At 38.4% G+C, this 23,113-nt stretch overlaps 1 protein-coding gene across 1 annotated transcript in view; it reads left to right on the forward strand.

Annotated features, from left to right (window-relative positions):
- The window catches only part of LOC107702900 (regulator of G-protein signaling 3-like), a gene marked incomplete at its 3' end in the record, with an annotated part of 61,812 nt that overhangs the window by 20,110 nt on the left and 18,589 nt on the right, over positions 1 to 23,113 (forward strand). The window contains exons 3-9 of the mRNA XM_016505337.1: positions 320 to 401; positions 753 to 858; positions 2,668 to 3,043; positions 4,137 to 4,176; positions 7,993 to 8,264; positions 9,266 to 9,349; positions 20,002 to 20,113. Of these exons, the coding sequence (XP_016360823.1) occupies positions 320 to 401; positions 753 to 858; positions 2,668 to 3,043; positions 4,137 to 4,176; positions 7,993 to 8,264; positions 9,266 to 9,349; positions 20,002 to 20,113 (1,072 nt within the window). The remainder of the gene's footprint in view (positions 1 to 319; positions 402 to 752; positions 859 to 2,667; positions 3,044 to 4,136; positions 4,177 to 7,992; positions 8,265 to 9,265; positions 9,350 to 20,001; positions 20,114 to 23,113) is intronic.

Raw genomic sequence — 23,113 nt, forward strand, 5'->3', positions numbered from 1 at the left:
GCACGCAGGTGATGGAGATTTACCGCTGATTACAGAACCGGCTTTACTGATAAGATGCGCGTTAAATATCGCATGCGATTAATCGTGCAGCCCTACATTTGTCTAAGGAAAAAAAAAACTACATTCAGTTGTTCAGTAGAATCTACAATGTCTGGCTCATTAAAAAATGGTAAAAATATTTGTCTGTAGAATTCCTTCATTGACAAACCAGACTATGCAATTCATTTTATTGGTGCTTTTCTGATGGGGAGCTGCAGTGTCTTATATTTTCCAGCAGGTGGCAGTGTGTTGTATGCGTGCGTTTGTGTGTGTCTTTTAGGTGACCATTCTACGAGGAAAGGACGGCTTTGGCTTTACCATCTGCTCTGACTCGCCTGTTCGTATACAAGCAGTCGATCCAGGCAAGAACTGCTCTGTGTGTCCGGTATGCGTGTGTGTGTTTGCATTTTTGCCAGAGGATAATGCTGAACTGAAGGCTCGGCATGTGTGGTATTTCTGGATCATGGACCATTAAGCATTATGGTCAAATATGGGTCAGTGTGTGTGTGTGTGTTAGGCCACATGACCCACAGCTGATGAACACTCACTGTTAAGTCACTATTTAAAGTGTCAGAATGTCACCTGTGTAATTGATGCAGTCACATAGATTGTTTATGAATGTGTTTGAGTGTCTGGCTGGACACATGAGTCACAGCTGATTAACACTCACTGTTATGTCATTATGTTGTGTGTGTGTGTGAATATGTTCTCAGGTGGTCCAGGGGATCAGGCCGGTTTGCAGCAGTTGGACTCTGTGTTGCAGTTAAACGGGCAACCTGTCAAACACTGGAAGTGTGCAGATCTTGCAAATGCTATTAGGTACATACAACACTCTTTATATTCAGAGCACAGACCAGAATTTTTGTGTTTTTGTACAGTGAATTACAGTTTTTCTCTATCACTTTGGCTCAGTTCCCGACTGAAAGTCTTTTTTCCTTCCTCAAAACAATGTTAAAATGTCTGAACAATTACTTTCTTGTTCACGTCAGATTTGAATTTCTTTGGATTTTATGCAAACATAAGCAATTACATAATATGATTTTCAAAAGCTAAAGTGATTACTTGTATTTATTTGTTAGAATATGTATAACTAAATATTTTAACTAATTGCATAAGCTGAATAATCAATCAAAGTCTACTGATTAATCAGTGAAATAACCGATGATTAGTCGATTAATCGGTCTAATAATCAACAGGTTAATCGATTATCAAAATAATCGTTTGTTGCAGCCCTAGTGGTGGTGGTGTTAGGGGAAGACAATAGAGAAGGGATCTCCAACCCTGCTCCTGGAGAGCTACCATCCTGCAGACTTCAGTTCCAATGCTGCTCTAACACACCTGTCTGTAATTAGCTCTCCAGTGGGTTTTTTTTTACTCATTGGGCCTGTTTACACCTGGTCATTTCATGCATTTTCGCTGATCAGATATCTATCTGATTTGTTAAAATGTTTCCATTTACACTTGGCCACATAAATGTGTCGTCGCAAAACGGATATAAATCCAATCTTCAATTCCCGCGCTATATTTAAATTTAACGGGGTTCACGTCAACGAAATCAAAAGACAAGCGCTGCATTTTATTAATTATCAGCTCATTTCAAGATCAAAGAACGCAATAGGAGAGCGCGCGGCATCAGCACTGGAGTTCACGAAATCAAAAGATAAGTGCTGCATTTTATTAATTATCAGCTCATTTCAAGATCAAAGAACGCAATAGGAGAGCGCGCAGCATCAGCACTGGAAAGATAAGTTTGTCTTACTACTTTTAATGAAGATGATTGTGTGTTGACCGTCTGCATCTTACTTTCAGTTTCAGCTTGCTGAAGAGATACTCAGCTGCTCTTCCGCAGCAATGCGTGTTGCATAAGCGCAGTCTGACTAATGTCATATAGCCTATAACACGCTCTCACACATTTATTATTTTAACATTTAGGGAGGAGTAAAATTTACATATGTGGTTTCAACAACCAGATGCATTTACACTTGTCCACTTTCGTCTGGAATGCGGCCCAGACCAACTCCTGAAGTGGTTTGAGCGATCGGATTTATATCCATCTCAAATGCATTTCAGAGGGCATTTACACCTGGTCTTTTCACGATCGGATAGCTATCCGATCAGAAAAAATGCATGAGGTGACCAGGTGTAAACAGGCTCATTGACGTCTGACCTTGATAGACTGAATATTTCCATGTCAGAGAAGGCGGCGCCACAGAGTCACTCCTACTTACTACCAAATTGCCACAGAACAATGGTAGTTCAAATGTTTTTAACAGCATGAGCGAACCTTTCTGGAAATTTCATTTTGGCAAGCTGTTTTGAACACTCAGAAGTCCAAACGAACTTCGTTTTGGCCTGATTTTGTTCAAAATGACATCACAATATTTTGTTGCCTCTGCCAAATCGAACTTTCTGGAAATGTTCACTCCGGTTGGTAAACACCTTTTGAATTACCATTAGTCCACGGCGATTACATAATACCTAGGAGTGTTCTGTCACTCTGCCTTCTTTGATGTGGAAATCTTCTAAGCTAAGGCAGTGCACATAAACAAACTCAATAATTGTGAGTCAGCTCCTCTTTATGTTTTCTTCTCTTTCTACTTTTGTTCTTTTGTCTTTCACTCTCTCCAGAAATAGTCTTAGTGAGATCACAGTGGTAGTTTGGCGTACAGGACCCTCTGTTAAAACCAACTTTGAGGGGTTGATCCATCATCCATCTTACAAGTCCTCTAACTATGACACTCCAGTTTCCCCAGCTAAAGCCAAGAGCAGGGACAAAACGCCACCGCTTCCGCCTCTGCCCGCACACCACCACACCAGCCGTAGGATTGTAGTTAACGGCTCAGAGGGAGTGGGTGGTGGAGGGAGTGGAGCGGGAATCCTGTGGGGAGAACGGAGGACTGCAGTAGACGGCAAGACTAGCACTCAGACGCTTAGAGGGACGCGTGTGAAAGCATCAAACGGGGACAATTATATCATCCTGTCTCCTATAAACCCTGGAAGCCAGGTAGATCAAAGAATTGTCAGTAATCAGTAAGGGATCTCATGGCTGCTTAATATCTCAGTATGATATCAAAATGTGATCAGAGATCCCACGTGTATTACCATGTGTAAATCATGCTATGTGGAAAAAAGTGCAAAGCTGTTTCAAAACCAAGTATGCTGCCTTGCTTTCTACTGTCTACATAGGCAGCTATCTTCTACATAGGCAGGGATGGGCAAGTTTAGCTCCATTCCTAATCAAATACACCTGAAAAATCGAAGTAATCAGGATTACTTGACAATTACAGGCATTTTTTTTTTTAATTTTGACATTTTTATGTTTAATGAAATGCAAGGTTATTTGTATAATTTATCATGCCCTGTCTGCTACCTTGGATTATTTTATTTTTTATTTTTCACAAATAAGTAGGTTCTAAATCTGATCTTAAATTTGAAATCAATTTTAGTGTGAATTTTTTGGTGACTCAAACTCAGATTTTATACACAAGTTGGTACGGTTACAGAATGAGACCCATTGAAACATTTTTTTTTTTTGTAACCAACCATGTATTAGTAACTCGTTGAAAAGCCATACAGGAAAACTTTATTAAATCCATTCATAACACAACATAATACATATTCCATTCAAAGATGTATATTTCCATAAAGTCTACAGAAGTGACCATAAGGCCTTTTATACACTGTACACGTAAACAGTTTACAAGCCATATTAACAGTTTACACCAATCGCATTGTCTGCTTAGCCAGGTCTATATATTTATATAGGTCAGATTATTTAACAGTTTATGGCTACAGTTTTGGGTTCCATTCTGTGTAGATTGTTTACCATTTGGATGTAAATGTGGTCCACCTCCTCATCTAAATTACACTTCATAACAATCAGGTTGTAATTAATTTAAATTATGAACACCCTTCAACCATTTTATAATTAATCACTATGAATGAAAATGCCACCAGTGTAAAAGCACAACAGTTTCCTTTATATGCTTTTTATGGGTACGGTGTGAAAAAGACCTTATATTGTAAGCATCATTAAATGTAATTTCATTAAAAATGTTTAAAAGTGTCTTCACTTATTGACTCTTCTAAATTTTCAGGTATCGGGCTCTGTCTATGGAGACAACCACAGAACATTAAGTAAGTTTCCTAATGGCTTCCTAGTGCATGTTCTATTCACTGTGTATTGGAAAGTTACTAGTTTGGGCCCCACAAAATAACTCTGCAAGTCATCACCATTGTGCCCTTACGTTAGACTCTTAATTCAGATCGGTCTACAACACTAAAAGGAGAGCTTTTATTACAACTTGCCATAAACAGTTATAACACTATCACATGACAGTGGTAACAGTAAAATTGATATTTTAAATATTTGAATGTTTGAATAAATTATGTACAGTATAATTGCATTAAAATACATGCAACTGACAGGCACATTTTACATTTGCAATAACAAAACATATACAGTTGTGGTCAAAATTTTACATACACTTTGCAGTATCTGCAAAATGTTAATTATTTTACCAAAAAAAAGAGGGCTCATACAAAATGCATGTTATTTTTTATTTAGTACTGACTTGAATAAGAAATTTCACATTTCAAAGATATTTACATATAGTCCACAAGAGAAAATAATAGTTGAATTTATAAGACATTACCCCATTCAAAAGTTTACATACGCTTGATTCTTAATACTGTGTAGTTACTTGGATGATCCACAGCTGTTTTGTTTTGTGATAGTTGTTCATGAGTCCCTTGTTTGACCTGAACAGTTATACTGCCCGCTGTTCTTCAGAAAAATCCTTCAGGTTTCACAAATTCTTTGGTTTTACAGCATCTTTAAAAAAAAAATAAAAAATAACATGCATTTTGTATGATCCTTCTTATTTTGGTAAAATAATTAACATTTTGCAGATACTGCAAAGTGTATGTAAAATTTTGACCACAAGTGTATCTGTACTCAGTCTACCGTACCGCATGAACAACTTTATTAAAAGGAAAACTTGGGAAGAGAGGGAGGACAGGTCCATGCTATAGACCAGGGGTGGCGAACGTCGGTCCTGGAGAGCCGCAGCCCTGTAGATTTTTGCTTCAACCCTAATCAAACACACCTGAACAAGCTAATCAAGGTCTGAACGGTTACTAGGAAGCTACAGGCAGGTGAGTTTTAATTAGGGTTGGAGCTTGCGTCTCTCCAGGACCGGAGTTCGCCACCCTTGCTATAGGCCTTGACCAACATATAGGCGGATGCCCAGCCAACAGCCCGTGCCTTCCAGTAACACCCCTTTCTACCAAGCACAGGAGGAAGACATATTCTTGGTTGAATGAGTTTTCACATCCACTTGGCATTGCCTATCACTTGATTCATAGGCAAGTGTGATGAGCTCAACCACCCAGTGAGAGCCGATACTTGGTTATGGCTGAGCCTTTCAAGTCCTTGAGCATAGAGGGAAATAGTCCTGCAAAAAGACGCAAAACCATTTGCAAAAGACAATACACCAAGTTCTCACCTGAGGAAGAATACCAAGTACCGTATTGACCCGAATATAAGACAATGTTTTTTTCTTGGAAATACATCTGAAAAAATGCGGTCGTCTTATATTCAGGGTCTAGACTTTGACATGTCAATAATACACCCACAACAATAGGTGGCGCCAAATACGCATAAAACGAGTGTGCCATGAAATACGTAATGTAATGCGTGTTGTAAAGATCGCGAGTAAAAACAAAAGAAAAAGAAAACCTTACAGCTGCATGAGTCGTGACTGTCACGTTAGCCTGATGGGACCAAACTCCCTTTGTGATTTTAAAACGTAAGACAGTACCCAGATTTGAAGACTACAGTAAGATTTAACTTCTACTGTTAATAAGATTTTGGTAGGCTACTATTAGATGGATAGCCTAAATGTCCTAATTCAGATGGGCTACCTGTTTTTTTTTTTTTTTTATGGTATATCAAAAAGTGTATATTTTTAAATGTGATTGTTGGTACATTTTACCAGTTTTTACCATACTTTCAAAACAAAAATTAAAATAGGAAAAATATGCAATATGAAAATAATTAAAGACAAAATGTGTTTTACTGAGAAAAAACAAGATTTGGTTTTTAAAAAGCCTTTTTCCAAAAGGTACATCTGGAAAAAGGGGGGTCGTCTTATAATCAGGGTCGTCTTATATTCGGGCCAATACGGTAAAAACAATTTCAGCGCACAAAATTGTTTAATCATTGAGGAGGCTGGAATACTGTCCAAATAGTGTCCAAGACTGCATGGGACAGCCCATGACAATCTAGGGAGTCTCGCTCAAGGGCCTTACATGGAGCTTCCACCTCTCTGGCTGTGGATGCACAGCACTAGTGAATGGGAAGGAGCACATGCTTGCATCTCAATGACCATTTGTTGGCCAGAGTATCTACTTCTAACAGAGCCACAGTTAGAGACTACCAGAGAAAGTGTGTTGTTTTTGGGAAGGTAAACAGGGTCACCTCTGCTTACTGAATACGTCCCAAATCCTCAGAACCTTCTAAGGATGAAGCCTTTATCCCCTACAGAAAGAGAACATGCTTTAGAAGAGGACACAATCTGAACAGACAGCAAAGCAGTGAATCAGAATCTGGTGCAAACAAATTCCCCCTTGGCGATTTATGTATGCCACCACTGCCGTGTGATCCATTCCCAAAAGGACATGAAAGCGCTGTATGTCTGCATAAAAGCTCTTTTGAGAGCCAGGAGGACTGCAAGCAGCTCCAGGCAATTTCTGTGGAGTGTGAGCACCTGTCCAGGTGCCCAATGCTGCACAGGGCTCCCCAGTCCGAGCTCGACGCAACTGTCGTGATGACTTTGTACTTTGCACTTTATCTAGCTTCCCCGCTCCTTCAGGGAGAAGTTTCAAAGAGTGTTTCATCTGACTGCAAACATCCATAACATTATCCTTGCTGCTGAAAATGACACTCTGAGCCCGAAGTGGGGTGCAACTCCTAACAGACAAACTCAACAGATAAGGATGCTTCACAAGGTTGGACCATGTCAATTCATCCCCATACTTTTCAAGCTCTCTTTTTTTCTATACTCTTATGGATATATGGATATAAACTGTCTGTACCTTTAGTGGAGCCATTAACAGGCTGCATGCACAATAAAGATCTGATGTATCACTGACGAAACAATAGAATAAATTTCAGACTAAACAAATTTAGTTTCCTAAAATGCACCTAGGTAAATATTCACCTCATCCAGCGCTCTTTTTGTTTTCTGTTTTATAAAGTATTCATGTTACTATTAATGAGAAACCACTGGGAACGATTCAGTGTATAAGTAAACGGTCCACATGAATCAAACTGATTCACAAAAAATTTCACTCAATTTTGAATGATTAGATCAAAAGAATTCATTCACAAACCTGGCATTATTCAAATCTAAACAGCTGACAGAAAACACATGCATTATTGCTGAAATACTGTCAGGGAAAACGATTCTCAGGTCGTTACATGGTAATCTTCACTGACAGATTTGTATTTATTTATCAGTGATATTACTCTGGGGCACAGAGGTATTTCACAGGGGCTCGTGCCCAAGTAAAAAGGTCTAGGGACACCCCGCTTGCAAATGTTTTGCAAAAACAAACTCCTTTCATCTTCCATTGTCTAGCCAAAACATTAGTTCCATGGGGCAGTTGTGGCCTAATGGTTAGAGAGTCGGAGTTGTAACCTGAAGGTTGCGGATTCGAATCTGAGATCCGGCAGGAATTGTCGTGGGGGAGTGAATAACCAGCACTCTCTTCCACCTTCAATACCACGACTGAGCACTTTGAACTCATGTTATCGGCAGACAGCAATGGTACATTTTACATCAAGTAACCTGTTTGAGTCTAGGGTTGTCATATAGGCTTTTCTGTACTATCTGTTTATCCATCTGTTATCTGACTAAAATCTCACCTACAGTCTTTACTTTCTACCAGGTGGCCAGATGTTCCCCACACCTCAGGCGTCTGTTCCTCCCCCTCCGGCTGCTAGTGCCCAGTCAGCCCCTGGACTGGCAAGCAGAACATGTTTTCTGCCTCGCTCTGGCAAAAGCAATTCCAAAACACAGCACAGCAGAAACTACCTACAGAACTCAAACTTTGCCAACTACCAGAACTGCACAATTGTGAGATCACACGTGCCTCATTCCAACTATGGTACCTACGTTAAAATGACACCCAAGATCCTTATCTTCCCCATCTTTGTGCAGGTAAATCTTCCATATATTCAAAATAAGCACAATCATTAAATAAAAAGATCTACTGAAATTTAGTAGTAATCTATTCTGATGTAATAACTTGATTACTTAAATTTGTAAGGGAATTAATTATTATTAATTCATTCAGGTTTTGATAGGACTCGGATCTGAAAATCCGAATAGGATTACGTGTATCATTTATTGTGTCATTTAGATTTCTCTAATTGTCAGAGGTTTGACGAGGCGGTATAGGCGTAATCTCAATGAGATACTTGTAACAAAATGTTTGCTTGTTTTGCTGCATGACCCAGATTTTACATTGGACATTAAGACTGTACTAAACTTGTTTATAATGCAACAGTTTTAAAATGTTCTTCCTAGACCTAAAATTCTTTAATATTACCATGAGCTACATAGGACCAACAATATGAAGAATTATGAATCGGAATATGAATAGGAACACTGACAATTTTAGTTTATAAAGTAACTGTCTCTAAATATTTCTTGCTCTCGGCACCCAATGATTCATCACCACCAAAACATTAATCATATTTATTCTCATTGCAAGTGAATCAGTATCTGTACCTGTCCGATGTAGTCTATGCAATTATATACAAACACTATTTCAGAAATTACAAGTTACAGTGTACTATTTCAGAGAATAATGTGGTAACTGTGTGGATTAAGTACTCTCTAAAGAGCAGTACTGCTAGTTCAGCAATTTGCTGTACATATGTTAGTAGTGATTATGTTTCTTCTATAACCTTCTTCAAACATGGAGGTGATATTACAGGTGCATCTCAATAAATTAGAATGTCGTGGAAAAGTTCATTTATTTCAGTAATTCAACTCAAATTGACAATTTGAGTTGAATTACTGAAATAAATGAACTTTTCCACGACATTCTAATTTATTGAGATGCACCTGTATACAGTAAATGTTACATGAGTTATTAAGACAAAAGTGGCTTACCTTGTAAACTTATTCAGAGTCTGTCTCTTTGTCTTCTGAAGCCTGTAGATCTGTGTAGCCCAAACAGAACACTGATGATCTCTGAAGAAATGATTCTATATGAGACCAAACATTTTTCTATAAAGGTAAGAGACACTCTGCATATTGTGAATGTGCATTTAGGGCATTTTACACTTGAAATTGTTATCCAGAACCATTCTAAATTTAGTGCAATTTTATAACTTCATAAATGTGGATTCAAGTGATTTTTTACTGAAATACAATGAACTTTATGGATAATATTAAATTTCTCCCTCTTTTCCCTTCTTGACAATGTTCAGTGTATACTCATACACTCTTCTGTCCCTACTTGAACGAGAGATTTAGTCTTTCTATCTTTCTTTTTGACCTGCTGGGTCTCTCTTGTGCAGTTTTACTTTAAAGGTTTATTGATGTGATAGTCCGAATTAAAAAAAAAAAAAACTGCATGAATTCATTGCAACATTCAAAACAAAGGATATTCAGTACCTGCAGTAGCAAGATGGACATGACAGTACGCATATCAAATGGAAACTGAATAAGGTGACAAAAACAGAAATGCAGAAAAAAAGACATGGTAAAAAAGATAAAAATGAAATAAGTAAAGAATAGTAAGGTCCACCCAATCGGCCCAACGAAGGTGTCCAATGGTGGCTGAAGGTTTCCAGCGTGTTCGGTCTTTTCAGTGCGCAAAGTTATTTAATTTAAAATGAATTCTAATCTAACTCCATTTTATTATGACCTCAAATTTAGATTGAAATGCAAATGGGTTGTTTGTCCATTTCTAATTATTAATTTTTTTGTGATTCATACTTTTTATTTTCTTCAGTGGGCAAAAAATACATTCAATTTACAGATAATTCAATGTTTTGTAACACCCCCTCCCCCTAACCCCCCAAAACAATGTGTCAGGTACAATTATATATAGATTGCTATCATAAATCCAATAAACACAAATAAATAAAATAAGCTTAAAATGGAAAAAAAAAAAAAAACCTATCTGTGATGAGTGGTGCAGGTGTCGCTCATCATAATTTACTCCACCGGCCTCGCTCTGTTCCCACGGCTCTCGACCCCGCCCCCACTCGTCACACTATCTATCCATTCCTTCCAGAGAAAAGTTGAATTTCCAATACACAATTTGGGATTCAACCAAATACTTGAAGCTGTGTTCAAGAAGGGGTTAAACTTAAATATTTTTGATATTCTCTTCCAAATTTTTTGGAGATGTGATATTATTGGGTGAGACTGCACTTTTTGAGGTAATTTAATGGAGAAGCATTGTAGCGGAACTGGGATGGCTTGTTCAACATTAAACCAAGGTGGGGTCCTTTCAGGGGGGAGGGACCAATGAGCCAAATGTCTCAGGCTGAAGGCGTAATAATAAAAGAAAAGTTTGGGAAGCCCCAATCCTCCTTTGTCAACCGGCTGTTGCAACTCACTCGAATGCAACCGTGGGCGCTTATTATTCCAAAGAAATTACTTGGTTATCTTCTTAAACTGTTTACAATATTATAAAGGAATATCTACTGGGATTGACTAAAGTAGATAATTAATTCTTGGAAGGCAGGTCATTTTGAGAACATTCACCTTACCCTAAAGAGACAAATTTAGTGATGACTACCTCCCTACATCGTTTGCAATTTTTTGTAGTAATGGTTCTAAATGCACTCTTATGAGGGAAGAGAATACCAAGGTATCTTATACCTTGTTTGGGCCACTGAAAGGGAGCCAGCTGGAAAAATGACACAGGACAATAAGCTGTCACAGGAAGAGCTTCAGACTTAGACCAGTTAACTTTATAACCAGAACGCTTAGAGAATGAATCAATAATCTCCAACAAACATGGCACTGACTTTTGAGGCTCTGAGACAAACAACATGCCATCTGCATACAGCATCAATTTATGGACTGTTCCTCCCACAGAAACCCCAGCAAACGTTGTACTTGCTCTTATAGCTGGCTCCAGAGGTTCTAAAGCCAAGCAAAACAGCAGGGGAGATAATGGAGATCCTTGATGGGTCCCTCTTGTCAGCATAAAATAAGAAGAAATCTGTCCATTAGTCTGTACTGCAGCTTGGGGTCACGTATACAGTAATTGTATCCATTTTAGAAAATACATTCCCAAACCCAAAAGATTTGAATGTCTCAAATTAATACTCCCACTCCACACAGTCAAAAGCTTTTTCCGCATCCAGTGAGATTGCTGCCACTGGAACATCAGTGTCAGCCATTGACCAAATAATATTAATAAGTCTCCTAATGTTATATGCCCTATTTCTATCATGTATAATAGCCACCTGATCCCCATGCACTAAAGAAGTAACCTGTTTGCCAGAATTTTAGAAAGTATTTTAACATCCACAGCGATTAAAGAGATTGGAAAATAATTCTTACAATCAGATGGGTCCTTTTTAATTATTATTATTCTGACACTTGATTATTATAGTTAACCCTTTACTTTATATTTACTCATTCCTTAGGAATCTATGTCACACAGAGTATCTCGAGTCTGCCGTTTTACGTGGACCTCAAGGTCACAAACTCGCCAGTCCGATGAATTTCCTGATAAGACTGAATGTAACAGTTCTCCCAACAAACAAACAGAATGCAATAAAACAATAAACCCACACAGAGCATAGGACACTTCTCTCCTCAGCCATCTAGAAGTCCTCCTCTCCCGACTGCCTCTTCTTTCCCCCCTGAATCAAGTCACTATGGGTGTGTTCACACTTGTCATGTTTCGTTCGATTAAAACGAACTCTGGTGCGATTGCTCTGTTAGCGCGGTTCGTTTGAGTAAGTGTGAACGCTGCCATAAGAACCCTGGTGCACACCAAACAAGCGGACCGAGACTGCTAAAAAGATTGGTCTCTGTCCACTTCCAAATGAACTCTGGTGCAGTAAACAAACCAAAAACAGGAAGTCATGAAAAGATGCAACGCTATGTGCAGGGCAGGACTTAGGATGGTGGGGGCCCCTGGGCTTGAGTCATTTTCGGGCCCCTACTCACTCTACAAATGACCTTAACCCTGAGAGCCAATTAAAAATAATTACTCTGAGGTATTTAGTGGACAAAAATGTCAGTGTCAAAAAAAGCTTTCATTAAAAATGGGAAGTTTTGGAGCACAGAAATAAGTTTGGCCTCATTTTAAGGAAGAACCTTGGCAGTTCATTGTTCAACTGAAAAAAAAAGTTAAAGTGAAACAGAAATGTTATAGAGGTTTTAGTTTATGACTTTTATACTAAAAACATTTTTATAAAACGTGTTATACTTAAAAAAAAAAAAAAATGCTAGAAAGTCAAAGCCACACAATTTGTGCTCCAAATTTGGGCTGATATCTTAAAAAATGAGCTTTCAGATTTTGTTTAGGTGCAGTACCTAACTTTGTCCATTAGATATCAGTTTTCCCCAACAAACACTACACACAACATGTATCATAGAGCTATGTATCTCTAAAACAATTATGCCCTGTCTAAATAGAATTATTTATTTATATGACCACAGTGATCATGTATTTTTTGCAATGCACAAAATTCATTTTCTTTGGCAGAATAATTTAAAAATGACAACAAAACTTTATATGTAAACTACTGGAAAACATACAAAACCCTTATAAGGTTGCAGTAACTTGTAAACATAAGTGTATGAACCTTAAATAAAAAATAAGTGCGTAATTGTTAATATTTTACAGATTGTATATATCTCCAGATGATATACAGTATAGGCTGATTCACATACATGTATGAGTACATCTCAACAATTTTAGAGTATAATATATAATGGAAAAGTAATTGAAGCAATTCTCCCCTCATTATAATGGCATTTTAAAGAGCATTTACTGGCATCTAAAGTACACTGTTAAAAATAATTTCAGTTCTCTCAACAACAGTTTTTCTCAGTAAAGAATTTCTTTAGCCAACGTAAATTTATTTTTTCGTGCAATGCTGATTGTCTTGTTTTGCTAATAGAAAAATTATTGTCACAGCAATTGAAACAACAACTGTCATTGAGGTATTTTTATTTTCTGTTTACTGGATGAAAGTAGTGTAGCAATCCAAAATCAATGTATACATGTTGAACAAAGTGCAAGATAAAGTGTTTGTGTGTGTGTGTGTGTGAGCGTTTGTGTGTGTGTGTGTGTGTGTGTGTGTGTGTGTGTGAGTGCGCCTGTGTGTGTGTGTGTGAGCGAGTGAGCATTAAAGAGAGAATGAGAGAGTTGAGTATGAAAGTATGCGAGTTTTAGTTACCTTTGAAAAACATCAAAACTATGCACACAAATACAATGAAAACAGTAAATATAAAAATATTACACTATCACAGCTGAAACAAGCATGACAGAATTCAGAGTATGATCATTTAAAACAACAACAACATAGCTGAGAGAAATAGGGAATCAGATTTCGACTTCATGCATGTACTATATGCACTATACTATCTGTCATCTCATTTAAAAAAAATGGAATGGAATTGAGTCTTACTAGTTAAAAGTGGCGTCTTCTGGACTTCTTTACAGCGAAGTCTTTGATCACATCAGTAAAATCGACTTTACGTAGAAGGTCACTCTCAATTGACATCAGAGTAAGATGATGTAATTTCTGATGTACCATTGTGGATCGCAGTCTATTTTTTACCAGTTTCAGTTTGGAGAAACTGCGCTCCCCTCTTGCATTTGTGACTGGTAATGTTAGGTAAAGTCTGAGAGCAACATCCACATTTGGGAAGATGGTCTGTAGTTTTCTTTTCCTAATGGACATTAAAAGTTCCCTTGCAGATGATGGCTCATCATGGCAGATGAAGTCTTTGAACTGGATGATTTCTTCACAAAATTCATTTTCCAGGTCAGTGTGGTACCTCCTCTGTGGATCTGCTGCTTTTTCACACAGATGTTCAGCAGAGAGAGTAGATATGTTGTTCAGGAAACCAAAGGAGACGTTGAGGTCATTATAGGATTTAAAACGACGATCGAGTTCAGCCAGCAACCTGTCCATCACAACTAAAAACACACCAGATGAGAACTTTTCTCGTCCTGACAAGTGAGCCTCAGGTGTTGCAGACTCACCCACATGAGTCTTGCGTTTTCTTTGTCTTTGTGTGTCTTGTTTGTGCGTTGCTGAAACTGTGGGCGACATTGCTTTTGCTTGGGCCTCAAACACATCAAATTCATCTCTCAAACCTACAATATATTCCCGCAGTGATCTCACCAAATCAACAGCATTGCACAGGTCAAGATCCACAGCTTGTAGTGCAACACTTGTCCCCTGAAGGCGATGGAGAACATGATTCCACATAGTGCAAAGAAAAGCAGTCTCTAGTTTGTTCATTTTTTTATGCAGTGACCTTGCATCATTTTGTGTTGTCAGGTTCTGTGTGCTGTGTTCTGCAATGTTCATCAGTGACTCTTGAATAATGCCATAATTTCTGCACAGTGCCTTGGTGGCCTGTGCATGTGCAGCCCACCTGGTGTCAGAGAGTGTTTTTAGTGTCTCAATGCGGTGGTTTTCATTAGGCTGCAACCCTGCAGTTACCACCTTCCATCTTGCTGTAGATTTGGAGCAGAAGTTGAACAAAGTTTGCACAATGTTAAAAAAATCTGCAGTCTCTGTGCAGCAGTTTACACTATTAATTCCAACAAGATTATTCCACACGGCACCCACTCTACTAGTGGAATAATGTCTTTGATGTGAGCTTGCAGGCCGTTGTACACTCCTGACATGTTTGCAGCATTATCATAGCATTGTCCGTGGCAGTTACAGATGTTTATGTCCATTTCATGTAAAACTGTGAGTACGGCATCACACAGTGCCTTCCCTGTGTGGCTTGCTACAGGGAGGAATTTTAGGAATCTCTCTTCAACGAGGCCCTCAGGTGAAACATACCTTATGATGAATGTAAGCTGATCGATGTTTGTGATGTCGGGAGTTGAATTAAAGCTAATCGAAAAGTACTTGGCCACTTTCACTTCGGCAATAATTTCAGAAAGCAATCTGTCGCCCATTATCTTGATCAATTCTTCACACATTTTCGACGAGAGATATGAGGGGGTTCCTACCCCAGCATTTCCATACATTTGTATGTGTGATTTCAAGAATGGGTCAAATTCACTGATCAGCTTCAGGCTGCCCATGTAATTCCCATTGTCAGCTCTACCAAATATTTCACTTGAGCCTCGGAAAGCCAATCCCCGTTCTGACAGAAATTTTACAACCGCAGCCACTCTTCGCAAAACTTCACTCCAATAATTGCAGTGCGACTCAAGCTGCTTTTTAAGTTGGGAGTCTATAACGCCATCAGCTGCTGCTCTGTTGATGTAATTAAACATTGTCTTCCTATGACGGTCACTATTCTCATGCTCGGCAAAGCGTCTGGTAGCATGTTTCCAGTCATTATAACCAGACTCAAAAGGGGATTCACCCTCACAAAAAAGACTGCAAGCAAAACAAAACACACAGCCTGTGGAAGGCGAGTACAGCAACCATTCTCTGGGCAGAGACTCACAATTCAGATGCTTGCGTTTGAAATGAATTTTGCAAAACAGTCTCTTCTGATGTTTGTAGTGGCGTTCAGAGGCTTTGACATTAGCCTCCTTATTTTGACAGGACTCCGGACCTTTCTGCGCCCAGTAAGCACGCACATTCTCATCAATTTTACCCCAGCAAGCAGGATTGGCAGCGTAAGAATCAGTAGTAGCTGTAGGCCTATCTGGTGCAGTCGCTGTTTCTGTTGCCGCCTCCATACAGCTAACGGCTTCTGACTGAAAAGACGATAATCCACTGATGGGCTGCTCTGCACGTGAAGTCAGATCGGCTCCAGCAGGTTGTTGTCCTCTGATCTCTCAGCTTGTACATCAGGCTGTGGTGTCACAGGTGTGAAAAATCCAGTAATCGTTTTCAATTTACTGAGTGCTTCCTTTTCACGTCGCTGTCTTTCATTTTTTAGTTTTCTTTTAAGCACGCCACTCCGATACCGCTTGTCTGCCATTATACTGATTAATGTGGCCAGGTTACAACAGTGTAAACCCGAAACATCGTTATCACCAATAACCAATCAGCAAACATCAAAATAACTGACATATAGTTTAACTAATTAAATGATGTCATTCCTTAAGCATGGCAGGGTTGTTAACAATGCCAGACCAATCAACGAACCTTAATTGAAAAATAAACAAATCAAATGAACGGAAGCGAGTGGGCGGGCCCATGGGCTCGAGCCCACTCAAGCCCAATGGTAAGTCCGGCCATGGCTATGTGACCAAAACAAAATGAGCAGAGGGCAAACGTGGAGCAACGAGCAGGTTTGTTTCACAAAACTGCATGGAAACATGAAGGCTGAGGATTCGAGTGCAGTAGTCTATTAAAGGGTAATCCACAATCGTAGTCAAAACAGGCATGGGGTCAAACACAACAAGCAATCCAAAACAATGGCAGAGTTCAGGGGTCCGTTCTTTGTACAATGCTTAATACATCTGAGATGATTTGAAAGATTCCAGATCTAGTAATCATGATAACTGATCTCTGGCTAATTTGGTTCTTCAAACGAATTTGCGGATTTGATTAAAATATCTGGATTAAGTTGTCTAAGATTACTGCGCGTTCTCGTGTTTCCCATAAAAGGCAGATGTATCGATACTCGAAACCAAGATCAGCAATGCAGCGATTGTAATGTAATGTAATGACATCATTTAATTAAAAAAAGACACCTGACGAAAAAACTTGACAATCTTTATCTGCATCTCCTGCGCTCCATCAAGCCACTCCCATAATAGCTGTCACCACTCAAATGAATGCACGGCTCAGATTAACTGTATAGCATGTGTGTAAGACTCCAATACAATTATAATGTAATTATTTCATCACAAATAAATTTTTCAATGAGTAAACCTGGCTGTCTATAGTGTTATAGATGATGACTACACAACATTATAATATTTTTTTGGATTAATTTTTTAATTATTATTATTGTAAATTACTGTCCCTGGATCAGTAGGGTACACTTCTAATAAAGTAGCAGTGGTTGGGACAGATTCTAAGTATCAGTTCTGCTTACAAAGATGCAACCTAATCCTGTTTACATGAAATAAGCCTGCTCTTGAGCAGGTTTAAGCTTACGGAGCTGTTGCTATGACAGCAACTCCGGGATGTGCTTCCGAAGAACCAATCAATCCAAGATCATGCCAAATCATCAACAATCAAATCCAGCTAACTGAGTTAGCGACGTACGAAGAACGGGCCCCAGGGTAGTGATGTTACGTTCAACACCAAAGCTTCGAAGCTTGTATAAAAAAAACCAACACATTTCACATTGAAGCACTGTATCGGAGCTTAAATCGTTTTGAGAAAAGCACGTGATCTATGACGTCTGAAGCTTCATTCACCTGAAAACCACGTGACTGCTTCAGTATCTGTTTCAAACGAAGCAAACCTCAGCACCGTTTCCTTTACATTATATTACATTATAATGTGTTAACATTGTTTTTTAAATTTATTTTTTAATCGTAATTTATATATTGAGCTCAAAAATGAACTTTGCCTCAATCCTTAGACTGTTATTTCATGGCCAGAGTTAAAAAAAACAGATCATAGATTTAATTTATGAATTTATTTATTTATTTTTCTTATTTTTAGTGCCAGTACACCGACACAAAGGAATGACTTTGACAATGACCATTATTCATATAAAATATAATAAAACAAAGAATCAGTTGTAGAACCAGATGTGAAACCACTGGCTGTAATGGAACATAACACTTTGGAAGGTCTTATTTATTTTTATGAACACTAGATGGCCACAGCTAGCGATGGGCGCGTCCGAAACACCGCTTCACGAAGCTTCGAAACATTTGTGAATCTTTTGTTTCGAATCAGTGTTTTGGAGCGCGTATCAAACCGGCCAGGTCACGTGATTTTAGCAAACGAAGCTTCGTTATGTCACATTGTTTCGAAACGCCGATGGTTCACCACTAGGGGGTGTTGATCTCAAAGTGAACCCATGAACCACTTCTGGTTGCCCAGTTAATCATGTGACATGAAAACCCACAAAATTGTACTATAAAAAATAAAGAATTCAGGGCCAGATGTTGTGGGTTAAACAAAAGATAACTTCCCTTTAACACAGATGGCTATATAGTTTTAAAAACATGTGTAAAAACATTCAGTACTTTCAACCTACAAATCACATCATACCTTAAAAATAACAAAATGAGCTTACGATAGAATTAAATCCACCTCCTTCTCCTGACTATCACTACTCTTGCCTGCTGGTTTTTATAGACAGCTCTAATGAAAACACTTAATTAAAAAATTACATAAATCAATTAATTCATTAAATAATTAATTTAGTTCATTGTGTGTCAAGGGTTTGATTATACTTAAATAAAATACATAATGCAAGCACTAATATTTAATAGCATTTAAGTGTTTATTTAATAAAAATAAAAAAAAAGGTATTTCTAAAAAAAACATTTCCATTTGTTTTGTAAGTTTGGTCTGAGTTCTTGATGCTTTTACAACGTTTTCACCAGCAGGTGTCGCCAGCATGTGCTGTTTCAAGTGCCTCGAAACATCAAATAATTTTTCGAAGCAATTGATTCAATTGATTCAATGCTTCGAAAAGCTTTGTTTCTCTCATCACTAGCCACAGCATAAACCGTTTTAAAAAGCTTCAAGTAATGAACCTTTTTCCGATATAATTGTGTTGAAAGCCTCACTGGTTCAGAACGCTTCACTTCACCATCACTACCCCAGGGCTGAGTAATCCAGATAAGCAAGCAGAATATCAAGAACCAGGAAAACCTGCCACGAGCGAACCAGGATAAAAGGCTTAGCACTGCAGTTGTGACACATGTAAGACTTCGTAAAATCTGACTGAAAACACCAGGATTATATAGGCAGAGGTAATGAGGAACAGGTGAAAACAATCAGGCATGATGAGTCCAGGCAATGGGTTATGGGAAATGAAGTCCAAGACTGAGTGACAGAGGTATGGGATGTAGTTCCCTCTGGTGGTTATCAGGGGCACTCCAGCTGGTGATCGTGACAGACAGGCGGTGTGTTCTAAACGGGATATATCGCCCTCCGAAGGGCACTTCGGAGTGAAAACAATCATGGCCGCCATGTTGAAGGGTCATTCGGCATAGGGATGAGCCCTTCCGAATGGAATGCAGGGTTGTTCAGTTGGTGTAGGACTGATAAATGGACGGATGAACAAGTACATTTTGTTTATATATGTCAATCTAATACGTGAACTGCAAGAGCAGTGCAATTTCACAAAGCTTTCTTTCTTTCTTTCTTTCTTTCTTTTAATAAACATGAAGTGGTATTTAGGTTAAATGTAGAAATAGCCTAACATTTATACAAAAAAATATTAGTTTATTATCTTCAGCAGTCTTTAGGTGAATTATGAAGGTAAATTAATTAGCAGAGAGGAAAATGGGAAAAAAGTGTATCAGGATAATTTTAATGTAAGTAACATAACCACACAATTAAGCTCAGTAGAAAGGTGCTGTTATGGGTTTTCATATACAATATGATGGGTGCAGTCATATGAGAACTAAATGAAAAAGTAAATTTTTACTGTGTTATTTCCATTTTTTGAGACTTGTTTTCCCTTTAATCTCTACTCGTACTCTACAGCAGTGGTTCTTGTGCACCGGCTGTCACATCACATTTATTGTACATCATATGACTTCCAATGTTCTTTTAAAACATCTGCATTTGATCCATTTTTGCTGAATTCTCTCTCTCTTATGCTCTCTCACTAGGTAACAATCTTTATATACTCAGATCTGATGTTGGTGACCAGAGAGGATAAACTGGGACAATGTAACGTCCTGCAAAACCCACTGTACCTCAGACAGCTGCAGCTGCAGGATGGTGAGTGACAACTACACACATATTCACACAAATGTATAAACATTTCACACACTTACTCTTCGGGTGTTTGTCCCTGTTGACATTCAATGTAAGATTCTTCTTATTATTTTTTTACTTTTAAGGTAAAACCATCCTAGAGAAGTTAATTTTGGTTAAAATTGTCTGAAATTCTAGTATTAATCAAACACACACACACACACACACACACACACACACACACACGCGCGCGCACACACACACGGGTGTCCTATGTCATACCCATGTCATTATACAAATTTGTGTCCTCATATGTCACAAAAACGTACACACACACATTTCTCAGATTTTGCAGAAAAAAAATCATCCTTGATTGATTTGTTCTTGTGTTTACAGTGGTCATAGCTTGTTGCTACAATAAATAGTGCTGTTGTGTAGAATTTGTACAAGTCATCTAACACAGTGGTTCTCAATAGTGATTCTTGAAGCCCCACAACACATTTTGTTTTTCATTAATCAACCTAATTTAGGTCATCAGCTCATTAGTAGAGACTGGATATGCAAAATGTGCAGTATTTGAAGTAGATTTCCAGACAGTCTGTAATCAAAAAGATAAAGTGATGGAGCCCATTGTGTGTGCTGTGTGGTAATGTTCAGGAAAGAGGTGTTCTTGACATTGGTAACTTTTACCAATGGACTTAGATCCCCAGGTTGAGCATCACCATTGAAACAGGCACTTCCTGTCACCCACCCGACCTCCAAACAAAGACAGGCGTGGGAAAGTGACACAGATACGTGCATTTACCATGAACAGGGACAGAACAAGATCTCCAGAGAAATATTTTATTAGCAGTCCAAATGCAATCTGTGTATGGTGAATGTGCTCAGTTAAATTCAAGGAGTCGATGAGAAAATTGCATTTATTGATGAGAAATCTGTGGAGGTACTCAAGGTCTTCCATGCAAATATGAATGAAATTGTAGGCCCTCAGGATCTTAAGGCGACAGGAACCAAGGGCAGATAATAACACATTTAATGATGCTGCTGTTGAGGGAGAGATATTGAATGTATGGTCTCAATACATAATCTTTCTTGGCTACGAAATGAAAGCTTGAGGCTAAAAGGGCAAGAGAACAAATGGATGTAACCCTGCTGGAATGCCTTGTAAATATATTCCTCCATGGCCTTTTTTTCCAGCAAACTGGAACACAGTCTACTGTAATGGAAGCGCCGGCATACAATATAATAACTTTCATACTTAGTGATGAGTGAATAACAGTTTTACAAGAAAGAGAGCTCACCACCATTCGAGAGGAGTAGATCAGGCATCAATGCTCCACAATACAGGTAAAGATGATTATCCATTCATCTATTGTATAACAAGAAGAACTAAACTCTTCTGCATTTGGTATGGAAGCTGATTAGCATGGGTTGTGAAGCTGGAAGAAGAAGGCGGAGCTACTAGATCAGAGTCTAGATAGTCTTGGCAGCGCACTGAAGATCAGATCCCACTGGGTACATGGTTGTGTCTAGTCTTCTTTCAGGAAGCAACACAGAAAATATGTGTATAAATAAGTGCTGGGATCTTTATTTGAAAAGACAAAGCAGCAGAGCATGTGAGTAGTGGTGGATGAATGCACAGCAGAAACACAGCCATGGATGGCAGGCAAAAGATGAATGACTGGAGTTATCATAAAAACAATAAACAGAGATCGATGAGTGTCAACACAATGGTAAAGTATATTAAACAAGAGGAAGGTCTTGGGCCTGTGAAATTGAAGAAGGACCATGAAGCTAGAACACTGCAGAAAGTAGACAGTCTAAAATAGACTACTTTAAATAGTCCTGGTTGTAGACTAGGCAATGTGGTATTTAAGGAATCCACAATTGTCTGGGTAATAGCTGAAAGGTGTATATGTGGTTAGAAATCAAGGGAGAGGGAGCAGAGACTGGGAGGGGGCTGTGAGCCTGATGGAGGTGCGACAAAAATACCCCTGGTACTACTCTATCTTTATAAACTTTTTACACATTGCTGATGCTCAAGAAGGCCACACACTATATTAGGAACCAAGAGGATGTAAACTGTCAGAAAGATTGGTGTAAAAAAGTATTATTTTGTCTTATGCAATATGGAATATTTATACGGATAGCAGATTCTGCTTAAGGGAATAAAAAAAATGGACTCAACTTTTATTCATTAACATGCCAACCATATACAAACATAACAGACTTCTGTAGCATAAACAGAACTGAAAAAAGAGGGTGTTAAATGAGTGGTGTTTAGTTCACCGACCAGTGCATTATCCACATTTTCTTCAGAATAAGAATGGCTAAAACCGGTTTTATAATATATTTTGCACTTGTCTAATCCCACAATTTATTTATTTATTATTACTATTTATTTTTTGATTTTATGTCTTATGTTTTAAAATGAGGCTTTTGCTTCCTTCCTTCAGGGTGGGAAGGTGGAGGAGAGGATGTTCTAATGAAACAAACAGTGTATGTCACTGACGCTCCTAACTAAGCCACAATGGGTTAATGTAAGAGAGCAGAGAGTGACATCTGCTGTTGAATTTAGACATTTAGTTTAAACTTCAACCATCACACTCTTAAAGCTTTTTGTTTGTATATAAATTACAAATAAATTATTGAAAATTATATGCAATGGAGGAATACACTCTTTTGGAATGAAGCATTTTTTTTAAATAAATTCTTTATACCATGCATTCCCAATTTTTTTTTTCTTGTCAGCAGAATCCCTTTACCATAAAATATTAACTTGAACTATATCACACAGCCAAGTCAATCAAGGTGTGGATGAAGGACCACCAGATCAAGACCATGGTCATGGTCAGCCCAATCTCCAGACCTGAACCTCTTTGAAAACGTCAAGAGGAAGATGGATGGTCACAAGCCATCAAACAAATCTGAGCTGCTTGAATTTTTGTGCCAGGAGTGGCATAAAGTCACCCAACAGCAATGTGAAAGACTGGTGGAGAGCATGCCATGACGCATGAAAGCTGT

This window comes from Sinocyclocheilus anshuiensis, unplaced genomic scaffold (genome assembly GCF_001515605.1).
Source record: "Sinocyclocheilus anshuiensis isolate Anshui unplaced genomic scaffold, SAMN03320099.WGS_v1.1 scaffold238, whole genome shotgun sequence".
In the NCBI taxonomy this organism is placed as follows: Eukaryota; Metazoa; Chordata; class Actinopteri; order Cypriniformes; family Cyprinidae; genus Sinocyclocheilus; species Sinocyclocheilus anshuiensis.